At 42.5% G+C, this 21,629-nt stretch overlaps 1 protein-coding gene across 1 annotated transcript; it reads right to left on the minus strand.

Annotated features, from left to right (window-relative positions):
• Window positions 1-606: 606 nt before the first annotated feature.
• grem2b (gremlin 2, DAN family BMP antagonist b) lies at window positions 607-20,889 on the minus strand. The gene is made up of 2 exons (XM_080454479.1): window positions 20,571-20,889; window positions 607-2,270 (listed from the first exon to the last, which is right to left on the minus strand). Exon 2 carries the CDS (start codon window positions 2,267-2,269, stop codon window positions 1,760-1,762), a length of 510 nt encoding a protein of 169 aa, XP_080310605.1. The 5' UTR covers window position 2,270; window positions 20,571-20,889; the 3' UTR covers window positions 607-1,759.
• Window positions 20,890-21,629: the final 740 nt, after the last annotated feature.

A 21,629-nucleotide genomic window follows, 5' to 3' on the forward strand; every position in this document is an offset into this window, starting at 1 on the left:
ACTATTTGAACAAAATATCCTAGCAAACTACTTGCATTGCTTTTATTTTATTATTGCTAGCCATTTGTCATGTGCTGATCGAAACATAACCTCTGCTGGAACCCAATGAAAGGTCACTAGATTTCTGAATACAATTTACTTTAAACATCATCGCTTTTAAGAGGAAAAACTGTGATGTCATCAGATTATGCAAACCTGTCTTTTCAAAAATCTTGTCAAAAGTATTCTAGTAGCCTATATACCACCATTTCGGTTCCTAGGTTCTATATACACTTGCCCTCACTGATTCTAGGTGCAGACTCAGGCTCCATAGCCAGTTAGACGTGTAAATCAGTGGTTCTCAAACTGTTTAATTTCAAGGACCCCCAGTTTGGTATGCATTAGGGCCACGGGTCCATTTGGTTCCATTTGTAGACATGTAAGGGTTCATTGATATATACGTAGTACCTTTATTGAAAGGATAAACCCCTTGAGATGTATCATCTTGTTTTCTCGCTTTCGTTTCCATTTGGTTTCTTTCTAACAGTCAATAAATGTAGCTGGGGACCCCCTGAAACCCCCTCATGGACCCCTGACCCCCCCCACACACACACACACACACACACACACACACTTTGAGAACCACTGGTGTAGGTCTCCAGTACTGAGGATGAAATGTAGCCATCCATAGTTCCATACTGATAGAGGGTAGACCTCCAAGCAATCCCTGACTGAGATGATTAGGAAAGATGTGTGAGGGAGTGCGCCACTTGTTTATATCATATTGATTAATTGATTTCTGTTGCATAACCCGTTATGTTAAAACCCACGCAATTTGTCATATCCGCCACAACTTTCGTTGCAACCCATTTTGCTAGTCCTTATCTACGCAGGTTGGCGTTGCCTCGTAAAATTGACCATGTATCATAACTGTTTGGTCGGCTGTATGGCTGCTGTTTGCATGTCGTGTGTTGTACAATCTCCTGTAGTTTAACTAATTCAGTAAATAATGTAGCAGAAAAGTACAGGACATGTCATACACATACAGTTTGGTCCTCAGATTAACTTTATGCAAGATGTTCTGTCATTCTTTAAAAAAAAGAGAGAAAAAAGGATCAGTTCACACTCCCAAGTAAACACCGTTGTGATAAGAGCTGTACAAAGTTCTGAAAAGCGTCAAAGGTCATTGCAAAGCTAAAGGACTGCAGTACGATGATGATGATGATGTAAGTCTAATCTTTGGTTCCCAGTGTCACATTTAACCGTGGGCCCCACAATCCTTGTTTCATTAGATGTCTCCCGCTCTCATCTGCCGCTATTTGGCAGCAGACATTTTTCAGTCCCTCCTTGTAAGTATTTGGTATGATGACATTTGGGGATACAAAATGCTGTGATTGAAAACAAGATGAAGAGACTTTTTCTGGGCCATCGTGGGTTATCAGCCTCTCCGACCAGTAGAATTTGGTGAAGGGCTACGGCGAGTGTAAAAAATGATCATTTCGGAGGCCAAAAAAAATAGTCTACATTAATATGGTTTTCTTATGGTGGTTCTTCATCTTTGAGCTTTAGATGCCCAGTGTTGAGTACAGTAGCTCATGGAGTATAGCATGTCACTATGACAATCAGGGCTTATTCCCCACTGGGTATGTACTGTACTGTATGCACTCAAGTTACTTGCAAGGCACTTTAAATGAAAGTGCCCATCTGATTGTATATATTAACAATATATATCTTATTAGGAGGCTCCGGGAATTCCTTAGCCACGGTGCTTGGTGATCCATCACTGCTTCCCGGAGTCTGCCACGCTGACCGATATGCACCGGCACTGCTTGACCCGCTGGATCTTGCGGTGTCTGAAGGGCGGCTGCAGGTCGGGGCAGTCCAGCTCCACGGTCAGCGTGGTGAACTTCTGCGGCCGGCAGAAGGCGCACGACTGGAAGGACTCCTGCTCTTTCTTCATGTGCCGGGGGATGTAGAAGGAGTTGCACTGGCCGTAGCAGAAGCGGTTGATGACGGTGCGGCTCACGCAGCCCTCCTCGCTCACCGTCTGCCGCAGCGGCTGCGTCTTGCACCAGTCGCTCTTCAGGTACTTCCTCTCCGTCACCACCAGCGCCTCCTGGCTGGAGGCCAGGACCTCCTGTTTGTTGCGCGTGCGCCGGTCGGAGGTGTTGCCGTTGCCCCCCTTGTACGGGGAGGGGATGGAGCCCTGGGGGCGGGACTTGCGCGACTCGACCCCGACGGCGAACAGGAAGCCGGCCGCCAGGACTGACAGCAAGACCTTCCAATACATCCTGGGGGAGTTGTGGGGGAGGAGGAGGGAAGAGAAACGAGAAGAAGCAAAAACATGGTGAGGCAGTCGTTCGCACATGAAGCGGTTTTGAAAATCTGGAATTATTCGGACATAGCTGTTGCCCAGGGCTATGCTGTATTTGTTTTGACTACTGTCTTTCATCTCTCTCTTTCTCTCTCTGTCCTCTTGTGTGTGTGTGTGTGTGTGTTTGTGTGTGTGTTACCACAGTTCCACTCATCGCTCTCTCTGCAGTAATATAAACAAGAAGCCGAGTGGTACAAGGGTCTGGTAAGAAACGGCCAGCTCTCACCAGAGCCATACACTTAATGGAGTTTGGGTGGCTTGCGTTGTTAACGCGAGCCATGCTAGTTGATGAGGTGTGCTGTGGTCAGGGTTGCCAGATCTGCTTATTATAATTTCCAGCAAGATTTTATTTAAAAATAGCCGATCTACAAGCTCACAACGCGTCGCATCGCGACGCGTTGTGAGCTTGTAGATCTGCTATTTTCAAATAGCTGATGTATATGTTAAAGTGCTCATGTGGCCCATAGTCGCTTCTTTTGGGCTCGTTTTCCTAGACCCGGTTGCTTGTTTCTCTGACAGAATCTGGCAACACTGGCTGTGGTTCAGCTTGCAGGTCTTTATGTTGGCAGGTCAGTGGTGGTGACAGAGTGCAATGTTCAAGTTCAACCAATTATGTTATAGGAATGCCATCATGTTATGGTTGGACCAAACTCTCACTCGTCAACCGTTCTGGCTGCATGGGTCACTAAACGGAACCTTGAGCTCTGTGTAAGCTGGTTATGTGATCTTATAGTTGCACTGCATCTAAAGCCACCAATCTGGCCACATGCGGACCTTTTGGGTCAAACTTGAGCTCGCTAAGCTGTTAGTTTGTGATCTTATAGTTATACCTTTCAGCCACAAGTGACACATCGTGCAACCTTTTTATTCATAGATTGGCGTATTCAAAGGGTAAGCACAATTTTCATATAAGTTATATAGAATTGCTAAATATTCATATGTATTTGGCCGCCGACATCATACATGTATTATATCAGCTGGGACCTTTAACGAGTTCTTATTTACCTTAAGTTGATAACATTTTTGAAAATGTGTATTTTGAAAAAGAGCAACATTCCAAATGTTGCGTCATCCATATTAACTTGATTACACGTTAAAAGTAAGTCTTTGATTTGTAATGTTTAGAATACAATGACTATATTCTCTAAGTAACTACTATTTGCATTAGAATTACAAAGAGTGCATTACTGAGAGCAATGCTGTATAATAAATCTTACTTGGCCTTTAGACCTCCACATGGCATTAGAGCAAGAGGGATTAAAAAGGTCTACTGTAGCTACTTTACCTTCTAATACACATGCATGTATGCAATATTTGTGCGCGCGCGCATTAGTAAATGTGCGAGTGTAGATATACAGAGGGGTCACACGGCAATTCTAAGAAGCTTACGGCTAATTTAAGCTTTATAGAATAAATTAGCCTTCATACTCAAGATTCCCACAGTTCTTACAGGCAGAAGCTGAGAGGAAGGAGGGTTATGTCGTCATCTAAATGTTTCTTGTGATCATTCACAGAATGCTGTCATGTATAAATGTACACTATGTATGTAACAGCTTTTTTAATTAGCTATCATTAACCATGGTTAACCATGGCTGACCATGTATGCTCTTTAACCACTTTAACCCCTAGCGTCACTATTCTGGGGCGAACATTCAGTGAAAATAGTCCATCACTCAAATAGTCACGTTGTGACGCGCTGTGAGCTGCTAAAAAAGTGGCTATTTTCACTACTTTTGTGCAACACTTGTATGGTGAAGTACAGTAGAGCGTTAATTTATAGCATTAATATAAAAAGAAAAAGTTGAAATATGGAGATGGAAGGTTTCTGCCTGTCAGCAACGACTCCATGTCATTCTACATTCTGCCACCAAGCAGCGCCCACAAAAAAAAGTACTCAAATGCTTTACTTAAGTAGAAGTATCAATACTGCAATGTAGAAGTGCTGTTACAAGTAAAAGTCAAAATGTACTTGAGTAAAAGTACAAAAGTATTTGTATCAAAATGTACTTAAAGTACCAAAATATTTGAAAATAGCAGATCTACAAGCTCACACTGCGTCGCATCGAGCTTGTAGATCTGCTATTTGCAATAGCCTATGTAATAATATAGGGCTAAAGTGGTTAATGTATGTTTTATAATATTGTAATATTTGTAATATTATTAATATAAGTGATAATTGCAAGCTAACTAGTAACTAAAGTTTTCAAATAATTGTAGTGGAGTAAAAGTACAATATTTGCCTCTGAGATGTAGTGGAGTAGGAGTAAAAGTACTGAAAATTGGAAATACTCCAGTAAAGTAAAAAAAAATTCATCAAAAGTGTACCTACAGTAAGTACAGTACTTGAGTAAATGTACTTAGTTACTTTACACCACTGCTGTCAAGGCATTCACTTTCCCCTGTTCCAATTTTGCATGAATGAATTCTTGCTTTTTTCCCCCCTTTTTTTATATCATCCAAGTAAACGTGAAGAAAGGAAATTATCCCGGTCTTTACTTTTACTGTTTCATATTTCATCTTCATAACTGTCTGTATTGTTTGTGCTCGTTCATCATCATCACAGGTCCATTTCCATGCCCTGTGAGTGAATAAACGCCGGTGTGTGTTTGTGTGCATAACCACCTCTCTTCATGCTGCCCATGTCCATTTCTCTCGCCGTCGTGCAGTATTTATGTTCAATCATCACCAGACCGGCTGGACTTAAATGGGTCCTGGCTGCAGTGTCTGTACAATTTATCGTTACTGTCGGGCAGAAACCATGTATATCCATATTTCAACCTTTTTATGTTTTTAGTTTTTCTTTTTTTTCCTCCATCATACAAGAGCGTCGCACAAAAAGTTAGTGACAAAAAAAAAAGTTTAACCCACCTGGAACGCATATCTGTGTCATTTTTAGATTTGAGCTAAAAAGCATTATTTTACACTTTGGCTATTCAAAAATAGCAGATCTACGAGCTTGTAGATCTGCTATTTTTGAAAAATCATGAAAATGTGCAAATCTTTGAATATATATTATTTTAAAGCGAACATTTTTAACTCTATTCTTTGCTTCTAGGGGTCCCTGGAACAAAATATTTTGAGATGGGGGTCGGCGGCCAAATACAAATCATTTTGGGGGTCCTTGACATGAAAAGGTTTGAGCACCACTGATATAGAAACATACGTTCTTTCAGGAAACTGTTGGGATTTAGAAGACATTTGTAGAATCGGCTTCAGGTCTTAGGGGGGTTAATGGGTTAAAATGTTTTGGTTTTTTTTATAAAAAAGGAACAGTTTTGGACATACAAGGTTTTCCCCCGACAGTGACTTTCACAAATGATTCTTACAAGGAAGCTGACACTTCCTTGCTATAATACATCTGCCACAGCTGGCATCCCCCACAACCAGCAATCCAGGTGGTGTAAACTAAAATAACTAAAGTACATTCACTGAAGCACTGCACTTTATTTTTTTACTCCCATTTTACTCGATATTTACGCAATAGTATTTTTTACACTCTGGTATTGCTACTTTTACTCGAGTCCAAACTCGTGAGTACTTCTTCCAGCCACTGCCAGCACCACCATCACCATCATCTATCTTCAGATTGTAAAGCTCTCCTTGTTCGTTCGAGAGCTCACTCCATCTTATCCCAACCTCTGCTGGGCCGTTTGCAAAGAGCACAGGTCTGTCTGATTTATCGTTGCTGTCGGGCAGAAACCTCTTATCTCCATATTTTAACTTTTTGTGTTTTTTCGTAAATGAACGCCCCACTTGATCATACTGCAGCGTCACACAATGCAAAAGCATCAAAAGTAGCAGATCCACAAGCTCAGTATTTTGGACATACTGTATGAGGTTTCCGACAGAGACGTTATAGTAACTAAGTGCCTTTACTCAAGTATTGTACTTAAGTACAATTTTTAGCCAAAAAAACCTGAGTACTACTTTCTTCCAACCGGTGTCATCATCGTCATCTTGAGATTGTAAAGCTTCCCTTGTTCTAGAGCCCACTCCATCTTATCCCAACAACCTCTCCTGGGCTTGTTTTTCAAAGAGCATGAGCCCAGCCTGATTTATACTTCGCCGTACGGCGGGGCATAAATTACGCATTACCGGTGACAGATGCTTGAAGTGCTCTCAAAGAGCTGCTCCGAGCCAAGACGTTGCATGAAAAAAAAAAAAAAAAACTTAAAACACTCTCACCCATTCGTTCCCCTCCAGCCCCGCTCTGTTTGTTTTCTCGGCGGGAAAAGGGGAAATTAATTTGTCGGCTGAGGGACACTTTAATTGGTCTTAATTGAGCCATTACTTGTGTTTGCTGTTTTGGCTGACTGGGAGAATAAGCTTGGATAAACAGGGGGTGTATTGATTAAAGCGAATGTATTTGAGCCTATAGGGGAGACTTATGAGTGCGGCTGACTGTGTCATTTTTTTTGGGGGGTTGAGTCGTGGGTGTTATGGCCGTGATCCGGTTAAACCGTAATGATTATCTAAAGGCTTCCTAGCCTGTATCTCGTGTCAAAGTTTTTGTTTTTTTGGACCGAGGCCCCCGCCACGTCCGTCTAAGCAACAAACTTGCTCACATTTTTTGAAAAAAAAAAAAAGTTTAAAATCAATGTATACACTGCAAAGTCTGGGGTGTTAATTTAACACTGAAAGTGTAAGAATAAACTGTGACATGTATATGATGATTGGTACACAAAATGGTCTTGGCGAATTACTCTGTGTAATTACACCCCCCCCCCCCCGCTCCCCAATACATTCTTCACCTTTTTTTCAACCCTCCTCCCTTACTGTCTGTGATCGGGCTCTCTGCCTTCTTGTCTTTCATTCCTCCTTTCTTTCCTTCGCTACGTTCACTCCTTCGCCTCCTTTCCCCCGTCCTTCAAATGGCCTCTTCTTTAGTCATCTCCCCCCTCTCTCTCTCTCTCTCTCTCCATCCCTCCTCTGCTACCAACTACAGGCTTGCAGTTGGTGGCAACTTCGACAGCAGGTTGCTCATGTGAATTCTCTCTCACTGTGTCTGTCTGTCTCTCTCTCTCTCTAAGGGCTTGGCAATTACCTCAAATATATTGAAACCGATATTTAGAATCAATAACCAACTTAATCTTGCTCGCGTAGGTTAATTGAATAATCAAGATGCAGTTTTTTTTAAATCTGTTTTTAATTCCTTATATATATCAATTCATCGATCGGCTAAATCGATTCGTCTGATTAACCACTTAACCCTGTATTTATACTTCATTGGCAGCGTACAAAAACAGTAAAACAGCAAAAGCAGCAGATCTACAAGGTCGAGCTTGCGGATCTGCTGCTTTTGCTACTTTTGTGTGACGTATGTTCAAGTAGGGCGTTCAAATATGGAGACAGGAGATTTGCTTTGAGAATGTGTAACGAGGCAACGGTCACTGGCTTTCTGTGACTTAAGACCGGGAGAGCATCTGTCATTGTCGATTTTAACCACTTTTAACCATTAGCTTATACTTTGGCTATTTAAAAAATAGCAGATCTACAAGCTCATAGCTCATGAGCTTGTAGATCTGCTATTTTTGGAAAAGTCTTGAACATTTGTTGTGGCAAATCTTTGAATACATATATGGGGGGGGGGTCCCTGAAACAACATATTTTGAGATTGGGGTCGGCGGCCAAAATTTTTTTTGGGGGTCCTTGACATGAAAAGGTTTTGTTCTATGGATCTCCCCAGAAGCAAAGATTTGTTTATTTTTTCCGTAAATGAACGCCCTTGATCACACAAAATTCACAAGCTCGAAACACGGGCACAAAGCGACGCGTTGTGGATCTGCTACTTTCAACGTTTTGGCATTTGAATGCCTGAAAAGCAACACGTTTTGGAAATATGAGGTTTCCAACCGACAGAGACGATAAGAGAGTGTATACGTCTGTATACTTTTAAATTTATTGCCGTGTCTCTTGTTCTGCACAAGGCAGGATGATTATAGGGTGCATACATTTGTATAAAGAACCCAAGACTGACATTATTTCCATCTAGAGGCCGCTAGCTCCCTGGGTCAGAGTTATTCTTTCCATTAAATATACCATAGCAGGGGGTCTTCAACGTTTTTCAGCCCAAGGAGGACCCCCTAGCTGAGAGAGAGGTGAAACAGAGACCCCCGCTATAGTGTTGCAGATTCAACTTTTTCATAGATTTCTTCATAGACTTGTTTAAGACATTTAACCTCTTAAAACACGAGGCGTTGTGAGCTTGTAGATCTGCTATTTTTGGCTAAAGTTCTCCTCAGAATAGGGATGCTAGCCCCGGGCTGTTGGCGTATCCGTCTGGGCACCTAGGCTGGTAATCCTAGCGTGACAGCGTGTCACGGGTTAGACCCCCGATCCCGACGACCTTTGCTGTGTGTCACCCCCCCATCTCTCTCCCCATTTCCTGTCAGTCTGCTGTTCCAATCAATAAAGCCCCCAAAAATATCTTTTAAAAAAAGAATAGGAATGCTAGGGTTCAAGTGGTTAATGTAAAAAAAAAAAGTTCTTATCACACAAAGATTTGGCGGCCCCCCTGTAGTAACTCTGAGGACCCCCTAGGGGTCCCGGACCCCCTGTTGAAGACCTCTGCTCTATACTGTATTTTATTCATATTTGTTTGAGGAAGTCTTTATTGTGATGTCATTCTTCTGTACCTATTGTACTACTTTGCACTGTGTCTGTAACTTTTACAGCTGTGCTGTCTCTGGCGCCTGAATTTCCCCTGCGGGATCAATAAAGGTACATGTCTGTCTACACTAACTCTCTTTCTCTCTCTCTCTCTCTCTCTGTTTCTGTCACTCATCCCCTCCCTCTCTCTGTTTCTCTCCCCCTCCCTCTTCTTCATCCCCTCATCCATGTCCATTAATGTCGTCTCTAGCCTCTCTCCCCCTTTATTCCCTTTACTATTGCTCACATTCTCTCCTCCTCTTCTTTCTCTCTCTAACCGTTCTTCACCCGACCCCCTCCCCCTTTTACTTTACTGTAGTATTTCCATTTGTCAATACTTTATACTTCTACTCCACTACATCTCAGAGGCAAATATTGTACTTCACTGCCATTATTTGAAAACTGTAGTTACTTAATACTTTGTAGATTGTGATTATTATCACAAACATATTAACCACTTCAGCCCTATATATAGTTTGGCTATTTGAAAATAGCTGATCTGCTATTTCCAAAGGCTTAAAGGAGTAGTTCACCCAAAAAATTACTTATTTTCTATCAATTGCACACCCCATGAAGCCTTGAATCCATAGATTTATTTTTGTTTTTGTGGCATTTCTAAGCCAATAAATTGATTCCCGTCTCCTACCGGCTAATGTATCCGGTAGGAGACACAAAGTAGATTATTTGTGTCTCCTACCGGACACACACCCGGTCATCAAATTATTGGCTTAGGAATGCCACAAAAACAAAAATAAATCCATGAATTCAAGGCTTCATGGGGTGTGCAATTGATAGAAAATATGTATATGTCCTTTAAATACATTTGGCAACTTGTGAAATGGGACCTTCTCCATAATGAGCACTTTTACCATTAGTGTAGTATATTTTGATTCCAATACTTTTGCACTTTTATTCAAGTAAATATTGGACACCGGACTTGTACTTGTAACAGAGTATTTCTACATTGTGGTACTGGTATTTTTACTCAAGTAACAAATCGTCACTGTCGGGTGGAAACCTCACATGTCCAAAACTAACTTTTCAGGATTTAAATTCAAAAATAGCTTTTGTTGTTTTTTTTTATACTTTTGTTGTGACGCCGTAGTGTGATCAACTAAGACATTCATTTAAAACAAAAAAACACAAACTGTTCTGCCCGACAGCAACGAAATGTGAGTACTTCTTCCACCACTGCTCCTCTTCCTCCCTCCATCCCTCCCTCCCTCCCTCCCTGCCTCCCTCCCTCCTGTGATCCCTCTCTCCTCTCCCACATAGTTTAGAACAGGACAGGAAGACACAGATTAGCTCTAATTTGTCCTCCTGTCCCACAGTCAGACTGACAGGACCCATGCAGCTATAGGAATGATCTCTCTCTCTCTCACACACACACACACACACACACACGCACACACACACACACACACACACAGTGTCTCTTTCTCCATCTTAACCCATTCAATCCGGGAACGCATCTCTGTCATTTTAGATTTCTTTGGCTATTAAAAAATAGCAGATATACAAGCTCATAGCTATGAGCTTGTATATCTGCTATATTAGGAAAAACGTGGGAAAAAATGTCAAATCTTTGAATATATATATTTTTAAGTGATAATTTTTTACTCAAATCTTTGCTTCTGGGGGGTCCCTGCCTGGTACAAAATATTTTGAGATGGGGGTCCACGGCCAAATACATATAAATTTGGGGGTCCTTGACATGAAAAAGGTTTGAGAACCACTGATATTATAGCAACATAAGTGTTTCAGAAAACTGTTAGGATTTAGAAATTTGCAGCATCCCAAGAAGCAAAGATTTGAGTTACAGATGTTTGCTTTAAAATATATATATTCAAAGATTTGCAAACATTTTCACAAATCTTCAAAAAATAGATGAGTGCCGCCCTACGAGCTTGTATATCTACTATTATGGATTTTTTAAATTTTGAATGGCCCAAAGAAATCTAAAAATGACACTGATGCATTCCCGGTTTAAGTGGGTTAATTCAAATTCAACTCTGCGTTTCATCACGCCAAGTGTTGAGGGAGGATATCGGCGGTTCATGTCAAAAATGGAAATAAACTGTGCCTATTATGTTCAAAATCCCCTTCCCTTCTGTTACGTGAGTCACAATTCTCTCTCTCTCCCTCTCTCTCCCTCCGTGTCTCCATGTTGGACATCTTTAGAGCAGATGTGTGAGAGAGACAGAGATGAATATTAGTCTGGCTGTAGTTCTTAAAGCTTTTGAAAAGTCACTTTCATCACCACATCAAATGGTAGATTCCCGTTGACGTTTGTCCTATCTTGGCCCGGCCATCAGTGACAGGTTTCACACAGTAACTCATACAGTAGATAGATAGGACCATTGTCTTCTATCTACTGTAGAAACCCCTAAGTACGTTTACTCAAAAAAGTATACGGCGCTTCAAGTGGTTCTCGAAACGTCCAAGGACCCCCAAATTGACGCCTATTGAAAGGATATGCCCAGGGACCCCCATAAGAGATTATTGTTTTACGGCGATAGCAGTGATTTTAACCTGTTAAGACCGGGAACGCATCTGTGTCATTTTTAGATTTCTTTGGCTATTAAAAAATAGCAGATCTGCAAGCTCATAGAGTGCCGCGCTATGAGCTTGTAGATCTGCTATTTTAGAAAAATCGTGAAAAAGTGTGCAAATCTTCTTATTTTTTTTAGCGAACAAATCTTTGCTACTGGGGGTCCCTGGAACAAAATCTTTTGAGATGGGGAGGGGGGTCAGCGGCCAAATACATATCATTTTGGGGGGTCCTTGACATGAAAAGGTTTGAGAACCAACATAGTTTTTTTTTTTTTTAACTGTTAGGATTTAAAAGACATTTTGTAGAATCGGCTTCAGGCCTTAATGGGTTAAGACTGTTTTAATTTCAAGGACCCCCCCAGCATTTGATATGCATTAGACCTCGGACCTCGAATTTGGTACCATTTTGATCTTGGGGACCCCCTCAATCTACACTGTAGAATCATCAGTGTTCATTTAACCGTATAGTATATTTTGATACAGATACTTTTGTACTTTTATTCAATTAAAGTTTTGAGTAGGTAAAAAAATCTGAAAACTTAATCCACCAACTGTGTATGAGTGACTGTGATTTTTTTGTGTGTCTGTGTGTGTGTGTGACCTCCCGGTATCTCCGAGGCTTGCAGCTAAATAAAGCTCAACTTCTCCGGTGTGACCCCTGCTGACCTCAACCTTTGACCTCTGACCCTGGCTCCTGATTGGCTCACACCGCAAGTGTAGCTTGTTGACCCTTTCACCCCTGAGCTGGGGACGTTTGATTGGATGAGAACCCAAAGTGGTTTGGAGTCCTGATTCATGTCTATATAATATCGTCACTGTTGGGGTGGAAAAGTGGTCCTTTTTTATTAAAATTCATTAAAAAACATGTATAGTGAAAATAGCTGATCTACAAGCTCACAACGTGTCGCATCGTGACACGTTGTGAGCTTGTAGATCAGCTATTTTCACTACTTTTGTGCAACACTCTTGTATGATGAGGAATTAGGGCATTAATTTACGAAAAAAATAAATAATTTATTATGGAGATACAAGGTTTCTAACCAATGGCAACGATACATACTATGGTCTTGTACACACTCAAAGAAGCAAACATGAACACACAGACACACCCACGCACACAATATTCCGCGGTTGTCGGGTGGAAATCTTGCATGTCCAAAAACGTTATTAAATGTTTTCAGTGGTAAAATATTGATAAAACCCACACCTCTTACACTTAACTTTGAAAAACGTTCATAATTTTCATAATTTTCCGCTACTTTTGCGTGACACCTCGTATGAAAGGAGTATCATTCAACGCCCTATACATGAAAAGTTTAACTATGGAGATACAAGTTTTTCTGCCTTATACGACTGTCCTAAATTGCCCTACCCTCCCCACAGTCACCCTGGGGTGGTACCCTACCCACCAGGGGGGCCCGTCTGCTTTTAGCCTGCCCCAGCCAAGGTGCCTCCTGTTGGGCTGGAAATCCAGCCTTATCTCCCTGGGTAAACCCAGTTGCCTGGAAAGATAAACAATTAAATAACACCCCGGCACGCACACACACACACACACACGCCTCCTTGGCAGTTGCATGGCAAGGTTAGACCAATTTGAACAGGATTCAGTTCAACTATTCACAATCACAGTGGAAGAATAACAGCGAGTGAGAAGGAGAGAGAGAGAAACTCGGCCTCCCACCCAGTAGCAGATTGATGTGTGGGTGTGTAACTCTGTCAAGCTGTGGGAGATCTTTGCACTGGCCTTTTTGCTATAGATGACAGATAGGAGAGCCGGACACAGAGGTTTGAAGGCCATCGAGGGTAGAAGTTCGTGCGTCTGAGCCCTTACATAAATCTCACTCACTCAACTCGGGGGTGCGCTTATATACAAACTCCTCACAGCATGGGGTTCTTAAGCTAGGGGGATGCAGAACCAAAACAGATTGCAGGTTTTTCCAAGTATTGCTGGGCCCTGCCAGCAGTGAATGAGTGCTTGTTTTAACCACTTAAACCCTTGTGCATGTGTTTCATTGACCAGGGTCCCTTCCTGTCCCTCTACGCCAAATCTCTTCACCGAAAAAATAAGCCGATCTACAAGATGACAGAAGCTCAGCTATTTTCGGTGAATGTTTGCCCCTCATGACATGCTCAGAATGGGTACGCTAGGGGTTCATGTGGTTAACCACTACTATATACAGTGCTAGTGGTTTTAAAAGTGCCTATAGGTCTGAGTACAAGTTAATGGTTTCTCATTAGGGTGAAATACCTAGCCTGGCATTGCCAGACTGATCACTCACAAGTTGGCGTGGAGTGATCCCACGTGATCAGTCTGGCAATGCCAGACTGATCAATGGGCCCTTATGTCAATTCTGGGATCTGGTAACAATTCCTAACTTGTGAGATACTGTATCTAGAAGCACCATGGACATGTTTGCTCCCTCATGGAGCTACATGCGGATTATACTAGGGTCAGTCCACTCTAGGTGGACACGCACTGACCTTTTGCACCTTAATCCCTTGTATAACGCACTGACTTTTTTTGGGTCTTTTTATTGTGCTCCTTAAGCACCTTAACGTCCTTGTCTATCATGCACAGTATAAGTATAACATGCACAGTACAATACATTGCTGCTATGCTCAGGCACCTTAGTTTAGTTTTTTTAGTTTTATTTATTATCTCAGGTAATTTGTAAATATGTAGATAACTTGTCTGGCCTTCTGTTGCTCTCTTGTTTTTGATCTCCTTCCCACCTGCCCCCCACCCTCTTCTTCTCCCCCCCCAACGATGTACAAAAAAGAATTTCACCCACTTTTTTACCTTGTAAACCTGTGATGTGACAATAAAACTGATTCTGATTCTGATTCTGATTCTGCATGGAGCCTCTGTGGATGCTGAAGATCCAGAGGGATCATACAGTCCAGGGGATGTTGTCGTCAAGAGAGGATTGGAGCCCAAAGACCCAAAGGCCTGTTTGATCCCCCTATAGTGCCATGGAGGCGCCTGCTACAGACCGAACTAACACTGGATGGAAGAGGTAGACTGTATACACTGTAACAATACTGCCCGGAGTTAAAGTAACACTCAGGAGTTTGCTGGGTAGCTCTCCTCCTCTTATATCCTCTCTCTCTCTCTCTCTCTCTCTCTCTCTCTCTCTCTCTCTCTCTCTGGGCATGCAGCCAATAAGGATCAGTGTTGGACATGATTGGCTCAGAGGGGGGATCTGGTGGATCTTCTGAAGTTAAACCTCTGTCTCCTTTCAAAGCCCCCAGGTAGACACCCCACACACACACACACACACACACACACACACACACACACACACACACACACACACACACACACACACACACACACACACACACACACACACACACACACACACACACACACACACACACACACAAACCCAGGAACTTCACATTAGTGCATGTAAAGACACAAGGCAACATTCATATTCTCACTCACAAACACAAACACACTCTGCCTGGATCTCCCACAGTTTGACGGTTACACAACACACACCATCAATCTTTAAGTGGGTAGGCGGCAGAGGTGTGTGTGTGTGTGTGTGTGTGAGAGACACAGAGAGATGTATCTCGTATAACATGCAAGTTTGTATGTGTACTGTATGTGCATTTGTATGCATACATACATGTGTCTTTCCTGATGAGGTCCAACTTAAGCACTAATGGCTTAATATATAATTTTTGACTAAAAGAAAGAGATAAGGGGTTAGGAGATGAGAGCATTAATCCTTATCTGTTTTTCCCTCCTGTCTTTGCTAGTTCACTGTAGGAGAAGCACGTTTTCACAAAAGAAACAATTTAAACCTCTTAATGCCTTCCGATTTAACCAAAGGGGGTTAGCCCAAGTTCTTTGTTCCCCACCTACAGTACAACTGCTGCTTAACTCTCACAAGTGCTTTTTACACATTCACACCTGGTAGCTGCCAAGCACCAAAAAAATAAACCCAATACTGGCTTGTAACTGAGAAGCTTCAGGGTGATGATATCCGTGGGAGGAGGGTACGTGATATTTATTCATCTCTCCTCCATCCAGCAGGTTGTTGAGACGAATCCAGCCCTGAAATAGCCTTGAAACGACTTCTGTTACCATTAGGCTGCCTGGCAAACAAACCCCCTTCTTCTTAACATGTGATGATTCTGCCTTTTGCTTCTGTTGCTATTTAGGTGTCAAGCAGGATGGATCAAGCACAGCACTCTGTTTACGACGTCAGCGCTCTGAGCCAGTAGAGATATGGGTGAGCCAGGAGCGTACGCAATTACAGATGTAAAACAAACAGCGTCTTTTTTTTTTCTTTTTACTGCAAAGCCGGGAAACGGCTTTGACAGTGAATAGTTGGACGGTGAGTTTGTGCACAGTATCACATCCTGGTTGGAAGAAGAAGAGTTGCGTTGTTGCCGTTCTCGCGAAACCGACGTCTTGAGACATGAAAGGGGGTCATGTTGTGTAACACAGTTCTCAAACCTTTTTTCATGTCAAGGACCCCCACAATTATATTGTATTTGGCTGCGGACCCCCCCATCTGAAAAAAAATTTATGCCAGGGACCTCCAGAAGCAAATGTTAAAAATATGTATTCAAAGATTTGCACGAATTTTCAAGTTTTTTCTAAAATAGCAGATCTACAAGCTCACAGTGCGCCACAAAGTGACGCGCTATGAGCTTGTATATCTGCTATTTTTGAATAGCCAAAGTATAAAATATGGTTAAAGTGATTTTAACTCTATACTAACTTAATTTTGATGGGGACCCCCTGGTATCACCCCCCCCCCAAGGACCCCCTGGGGGTCCCCGGATCCCACTTTGAGAACCACTGCCTTACACGACTCCAACTTTTACTTTGCCGAACGTTTGATTTATTAAGCGTTTTCTAAACCTGCTCCCTGGAATCAAAACAGAATGATTACGTTTCCCCGAGTGCTGGCTTGCACAGACATTGTGAAAGCGAGAGGTGCGGTAGGTAAGCTTTATGGCTTTGGCATAAAACATCGACTATTGTCTCAGCTATTAACCCATTCAATCCGGAAACGCATCTCTGTCACTTTAGATTTCTTTGGCTATACAAAAATAGCCAAATAGATCTACAAGCTCATAGCGCGGCACTCTGAGTGCCGCGCTACGAGCTTGTAGATCTGCTATTTTGTCAAATTTGTCAAATATTTGTCAAATATTTTTGTTCCAATGACCCCCCAGAAGCCAAGATTTGAGTTACAAATGTTTGCTTGAAAAATATATGTATATTCAATACGATTTTTTCCCCCAACAACAGCAGATCTACAAGCCGAGTGCCGCGCTATGAGCTTGTCTGCTTATTTCTGAATAGCCAAAGAAATCTTAAATGACAGAGATATACGTTCCCGTATTGAATGAGTTAAGTGTGGCTTAACAACCTTGTATTGTCATCCCACTTTACCGTCAGAAGCCTTGGCCTCACATCAAGCTCCCCTGGCTGTCCAGTTGGAGACCTAACAGTATTTCCTGTGTTCCTCCTCAAGTACGACAAATTGTTGTGGTGACACTTGCATAACACCAGTGGTAAGAAGATGCACTTAAAGGGAAAAATGTTCCTATCGATTAGTCACCCCTTGGAGACTTGAATTCATGGATATGTTTTCGTTTTTTGTCGTATTCCTATGCCAATAATGTGATGACCAGCGGACCGGTAGGCAGCGGTTCCGGTAGGAGACACAAAGGAGACTCTTTGTGTCTCCTACCGGAATCGCTGCTCAAAGTATGGGATTAGGAATGCGACAAAAACTAAGAAAAAAATGTCTCCATGGGGTGACTAATTGATAGAAAAAAAGTCATTTTGGGGGTGAACTATCCCTTTAAGATTTTGTTAAATGTTAAAGTTTTCACATAATTGTAGTGGAGTAAAAAAAATTATACAATATTTGCCTCTGACACGGTGGAGTAGAAGTATTGAAAAACTAAAGTAAAATTTAAAAAAACAGGGCCACCCAGATATCAGATTTGAAACAGGTGCAACACGATACAACAGTAGCGTCTCGCTCTGATTGACATTCAGCATTCAGTGACACCATGGTTTCACGAGTGACATCTGTCTTCAAGCGGGGTCATTTCCACCTGATTCACTAATAGGCGTGGAACACCGATTCCTGTGTGCTGCTTTGATTTGATCCAAGCACACAACTGTTCCTTACTTAGATTAGATTAACAAATTTTGCCGTTTTCAAATTTGATGCTTTGCGGTCCTGTTAATGTGAACATTTCAGTCATATTTTTTTTTAAAAGATGCATCCTTATCAGTCCTCATGATGATGGCGGTTAATTACAGAAAGACATTATTTTCCTCTCTATAGGCACATGCTCCTGTTGGCATTCTCCTGTTGGGTTTATGAAGCAACATTTGAACCCGAACTGGTCTTTGTCAGGCAGCAGTTTAAAGCAGATAGTGTTGAAGCATTGCCACTAACAGAGCATCAATCTAATCTTCTGTTTCATTTTTTTTTCTCTGTATCAAACAGCAGACCAGTGTTTCTGGATACATAAACACCAACCCATCACCAGGAGGAGTCCAAAACCAAACGCCTCTGCTATGCTGGTAAATAGTCAGGACAGATATGCTGTCCAGATCACACTTCTGGAAGTTTTTTACAGCACGTTTCACCAAACGTTTTTTTGACTTACTAAAGGTCACCTTCCTTAAGCCATTAAGAGGAGTACAGTAGTAGCTCTGACGCATGTGAGGTCAAAAGCGACTGAATTTGTTAGATCTGTTATTTACGACGAAGAGATTTGATGTAGTGGGGGGAGTTAAAACAATACAATGTAGACAACACAGCATCTTAAAGCAGAACGCCTTTAACCACTTGAACCCCACCCCACAATGACGCATATTGTGAGCTTGTAGATCGGCTATTTTTGAGCGAAGAGATTCCGGTGTAGACGGCAGGAAGTGGTCAAAGCACAGTCGTAACTCAAGTCCGGTTCTCTAAGGCGACAGGGGTTTAAGTGGTTAAGTGCTGCTGTCCCAGGGACCTTGTGCCACAGCGGAGGGAGAGGGACACCGTAATAATGCAGAGAGAGAGAGGGAAAACTGTGTTTTATGTGCTGAGCCAGGAGCCGACCCTCACAGGCTGTGGTACCGGCAGGCTACTCACTGCTGCCTTAAAGAAAACATGATTAACTAAACAAGCATTCTGTTTCATGTCTCTCCCACCCCTCCCGATGACGCGTCCTAATAGACCAGTGCTTCTCAAACCTCTTCATGTCAAGGGGACCCACAAATTGGTGCACATTTGGCCCGCGGACCCCCCATTTGAAAAGATTCTGTGCCAGGGGACCTCCGTAACTGATTTGTCTCGATTTTCTTTCTAAATGTTTCAATAATAAGCTTGTAGTTCAGCAATTTTTGAACGGCCGTAATATAGAAAAATAGAAATGGAAGAGAAACGTTTTTAAACTGTTCCTCATTTTTGCTGGGGACCCCCTGGAACCCCCTGAAGGACCCCCACTTTGAGAACCAAACTGTCCTAGACTCTTCTCCATCTTGCCTTCCAAGCTGTGGAATGAGGTTGAACGTGGGTTATAGGCTTATACTGGTAAAATGTGCCTTTGGCTGGGATGGTCCGTTATTTCTACTGGCACGATACCAGTTGTGTCTTTACTCCTGAATTAAGAGACTTTCTATCCTACTTACAAGTGAAGTATCATTACATTTCATCCTCATCATCACCATTAAAGGAATGAGCAAAGATGTACAAACATCCATCAAATCCACAACAACATCCACATTCAAAATTAATTTCAGTTATTTCAGTTTCTTCTTTTTGTTTTCCACAGAGCACTTTTTCTTTGTTAACGGTTAATGTCCTTGTTTATCTCTGTATTGTACGGCTTCACTTATGTTCTCCTAGAAATCTAAAGTGAATGGTTGACCTGAGACTACAGAGAGTGGAAAAGCCTCTAGACGGAGGAAAATGGAACAAAAATACAACTTGTCTACAGATTTTTCCTGTTCCTTTCAATCCCCTTTCCCCAAACAAGCCTAATGCCTAATTTATGCTCCATTGTACGGCAGTGTGGCGCGCAGGAAAATAGCAGATCGACAAGCTCAGAACGCGTCGCAAAGGCGACCCGTTCTGAGCTTGTCGATTTGCTATTTTTGGCGCGCCGCGCCGTCCTACGCCAAAGTCTACATGAGGCTTAACTGTGCAAGGTGGAGCGCTCACCAAGTCTAATACATCATTAAGCGGATCATTAACTACATTAACAGCCCCAGTCTCTCTCTCTCTCACACACACACACACACACACACACACACACACACACACACACACACACACACACACACACACTTAGTACTTACACTTTCCCTCTCTCTGCTCACATACACTCTCTCTCTCTCTCTCTCTCTCTCTCTCTCTCTCTCTCTCACACACACACACACACACTCACAATAACATGGTGTGAAGACATGCTGGTTCTTGGCGTGGAACTTTAGCTTTGCTTTCGCACAATCCAAAATCAAATTAACCTTCAATTACATCACACAGGGTCGGGGTTAATTCAGTTAAGAAAGCGGATTTTTGTTTTATTTTTGCTAAATAAATACAAAATCCCTTTCAAGTTTCAAGTTTGTTTTACTCTTTTAACTTTTTCATTAAATTGAGCTCAGGGTCATTAAACCAAAATGAAATCAGTGACATACAATGTAGGCTATATATTAAAACTATGTATTGGTCACAAATCAAATACTTTATTTTCTTATATTATTTAATATTATTATTATTATTTTATTAGAAAAAGTGTACATACTGGCACCGGGTGAAAAAAGGGTTACAAAATCGAGGGATACAAAAAAAAAAAAAAAAAAAAGTGTACATACTTGTGACATTGTGACAGACTAAATGTATTCCTCTTCGTAAAGCAAATAAATAAGTATTGTCTGGTTATTGATTCAAGCATTATTAGGGTAGAAGGAACAAATCAATTACATCTTGCAATTTTACACGAAACAAGACGAGCAAAAACATTGAAGCGTTACCTTATTTCTTTGGGTTTTCAGATGGAAGATGCTGCTGGTCTCTCCGTCTTGTCTCTCTCGCCTCTCTGCGTCGGGTCCGTCCGGAGCTGAGCTCAGGCTGGGGAATAAGCCGGGGATGATGATGATGATGTGATCACAGGTTCGAGTCCCAGGTGGCGCGCTTCTGGCCGATGGACCGCCGGTGTAGCGGACGCAGATTCCCGGTCCCCGTTCGTGGAGGAGTACCAATCAACGTGCCGCCCGCTATTAAGGTACTGGTCCGATCACAGCTTGGGTCTTTGTCGCCGTGCTGCTGTTGCTGATGGTGCTGGTCGGTGGTTCGTCGGCTACTGGTCTGACTGGAGACTTGCTGGTTGGTGGTGGCGGTGTGGGATCTGCTGAAGGAGGCAGCTGGGTATAGCCCATGGACTATAGGTGGTCAGTCGCTATCTGGATCTAAACGTATTCAGCTTGAACACATAGAGCTCACAGGGAGCACAGCAGCTGATGATTGGTACTTGTCCGGGGAGGGGGAGAGAGAGAGAGAGAGGGAGGGAGGGATGGAGTGGGGGTGGGGGGGGTCCTGAATCTGAAGGTGGTCTCTGGAGACCCTGGTCCTTCAGCGGAGGAATCTTCTGGTTCCGCTGGTGATCCTTTGACTTCGTATGGAGCTTGTTATCTTCTCCTCTCTCTCTTATCTCTCTTTGTCTTGTTATCTTTAACACTGTTTAGCTTTACCTCTTGTTGTGGCTTTATTTTTTAATGTATTAATCCCCCCAAAGCTCTGTTGTTTTCTCCGCCTGTCCTCGTGTCCTTGATTCCAGCTCCTGCAGGAACTTCAGAAGGCTCTGCTATCCGTCATTGTGTCCAGGGTTGGTTTTTGGGGGGGCTGACCGGTCTCTGTGTGTGTGTGTGTGTGTCAGAGTCTCAGTGAAATGTCTTCTGTGTTTTCTCTGCGGACTGCTCTGTGTCCTGCCTCTTTTATACGTCTCTGAGCGCTGGTGTGCAAGGTTTCTGTGCCTCGGCTCTCTGTGTGGACGTCTGGCTTTGCTGAGAGTTTTACCCCTGTCTCTGTGTGTG

The sequence above is a fragment of the Gymnoscopelus braueri genome (genome assembly GCF_963280865.1).
Source record: "Gymnoscopelus braueri genome assembly, chromosome: 17".
NCBI classification, from domain to species: domain Eukaryota; kingdom Metazoa; phylum Chordata; class Actinopteri; order Myctophiformes; family Myctophidae; genus Gymnoscopelus; species Gymnoscopelus braueri.